At 37.1% G+C, this 1,053-nt stretch overlaps 1 protein-coding gene across 4 annotated transcripts in view; it reads left to right on the forward strand.

Annotated features, from left to right (window-relative positions):
* Positions 1 to 1,053, forward strand: part of LOC113210645 (glutamate-gated chloride channel) — a 52,710-nt gene that overhangs the window by 40,353 nt on the left and 11,304 nt on the right. The window contains exon 4 of one of the 4 annotated variants that reach the window (XM_052274387.1): positions 791 to 855. The exons of 2 other annotated variants lie outside the window; for them this stretch is intronic. In XM_052274387.1, the coding sequence (XP_052130347.1) occupies positions 791 to 855 (65 nt within the window). Of the gene's footprint in view, positions 1 to 6; positions 856 to 1,053 lie in introns of those variants that run through there. One more of the 4 variants, XM_052274388.1, reaches the window with a different exon arrangement.

A 1,053-nucleotide genomic window follows, 5' to 3' on the forward strand; every position in this document is an offset into this window, starting at 1 on the left:
TGTGTTCTTTTTCTATTTATTATGAAACAGAACGCAAAATGTAGCCGAATTTATAAGCATGTTTGTAACGTTGCACCTGTTTCTTGCTTCGGTGTATTTTATCTTTGTATAAAAGCACCGACATCCATGCAAATCACACAGTCTGGAAGAAATTTAGGGCTGACAGGCGACGTAATAGGTGAGAGGGTGTTTGAATTGTCTTTTTGAAGCATTTTTGGAACTATTCAATTTTCACCTTTAGAAAAGGCTAGGAAAAATGTAGGTAAAAGAATTGGTTGCTCTCGCACAGCTTGAAGAAGTCGTAATTTTCACATCCCCAAAACAAATGGACACCGATAAAGAGCAAAAGAAATGAAGTTGTCAGACAATCTGCCTCAATAAATCTGAATAGTCGCGACGGCAGGAGTTTTCCAACTTTTTTTTACTAACATTTAGTTACAGCACTGAGCCTACTGAGAACCATTCGCGAATGCGACGACATTGCCATTGTATGCGCCTTGATCCTGGTTGATTGCTGTTTTTGTTGTAGAAGATCTTGTGTTTGTTTATCATATTTTGGTACTAGAATGTATGTTTACTTGAATGGTATGTCGTGTCGTTTTCACCTTCCACGTAAATGTCCTAAGCACGACGTGTGAGAGTAAATGATGACTGCTATGATTATTCCTAAAAGTATCATCTGTAAAGGAGCCAACATTGTTAGACTAACGTATATGCTCCTCCCACAACTAAAAAATAACAAACTTCTTTTCACTAAAAAGAACTTCTTTCTTGTTTTCCGACCGAGTAGAACCGACGGTTGTAACCGTGAACTTCTATCTCCGTTCTATCAGCAAAATTGACGATTATAAAATGGTGAGTCCAGTTCCATAAAAATAGTTTTTCTCTTTAAACACCTACTAATGCATTATTAAATCCCCTCCCACCGCGGATGTAGGTGAACTAAAAAAATAATAATTCAACATTTTTGGCTACACAGTTATGCACACTGATGGAAAATGCAATGATTCCGCGTAGCACAATGGCTTTTTTTACCACAATTAATAAACTCAC

Source organism: Frankliniella occidentalis, unplaced genomic scaffold, assembly GCF_000697945.3.
Source record: "Frankliniella occidentalis isolate FOCC.00 unplaced genomic scaffold, Focc_3.1 Scaffold386, whole genome shotgun sequence".
Taxonomy (NCBI): Eukaryota; Metazoa; Arthropoda; class Insecta; order Thysanoptera; family Thripidae; genus Frankliniella; species Frankliniella occidentalis.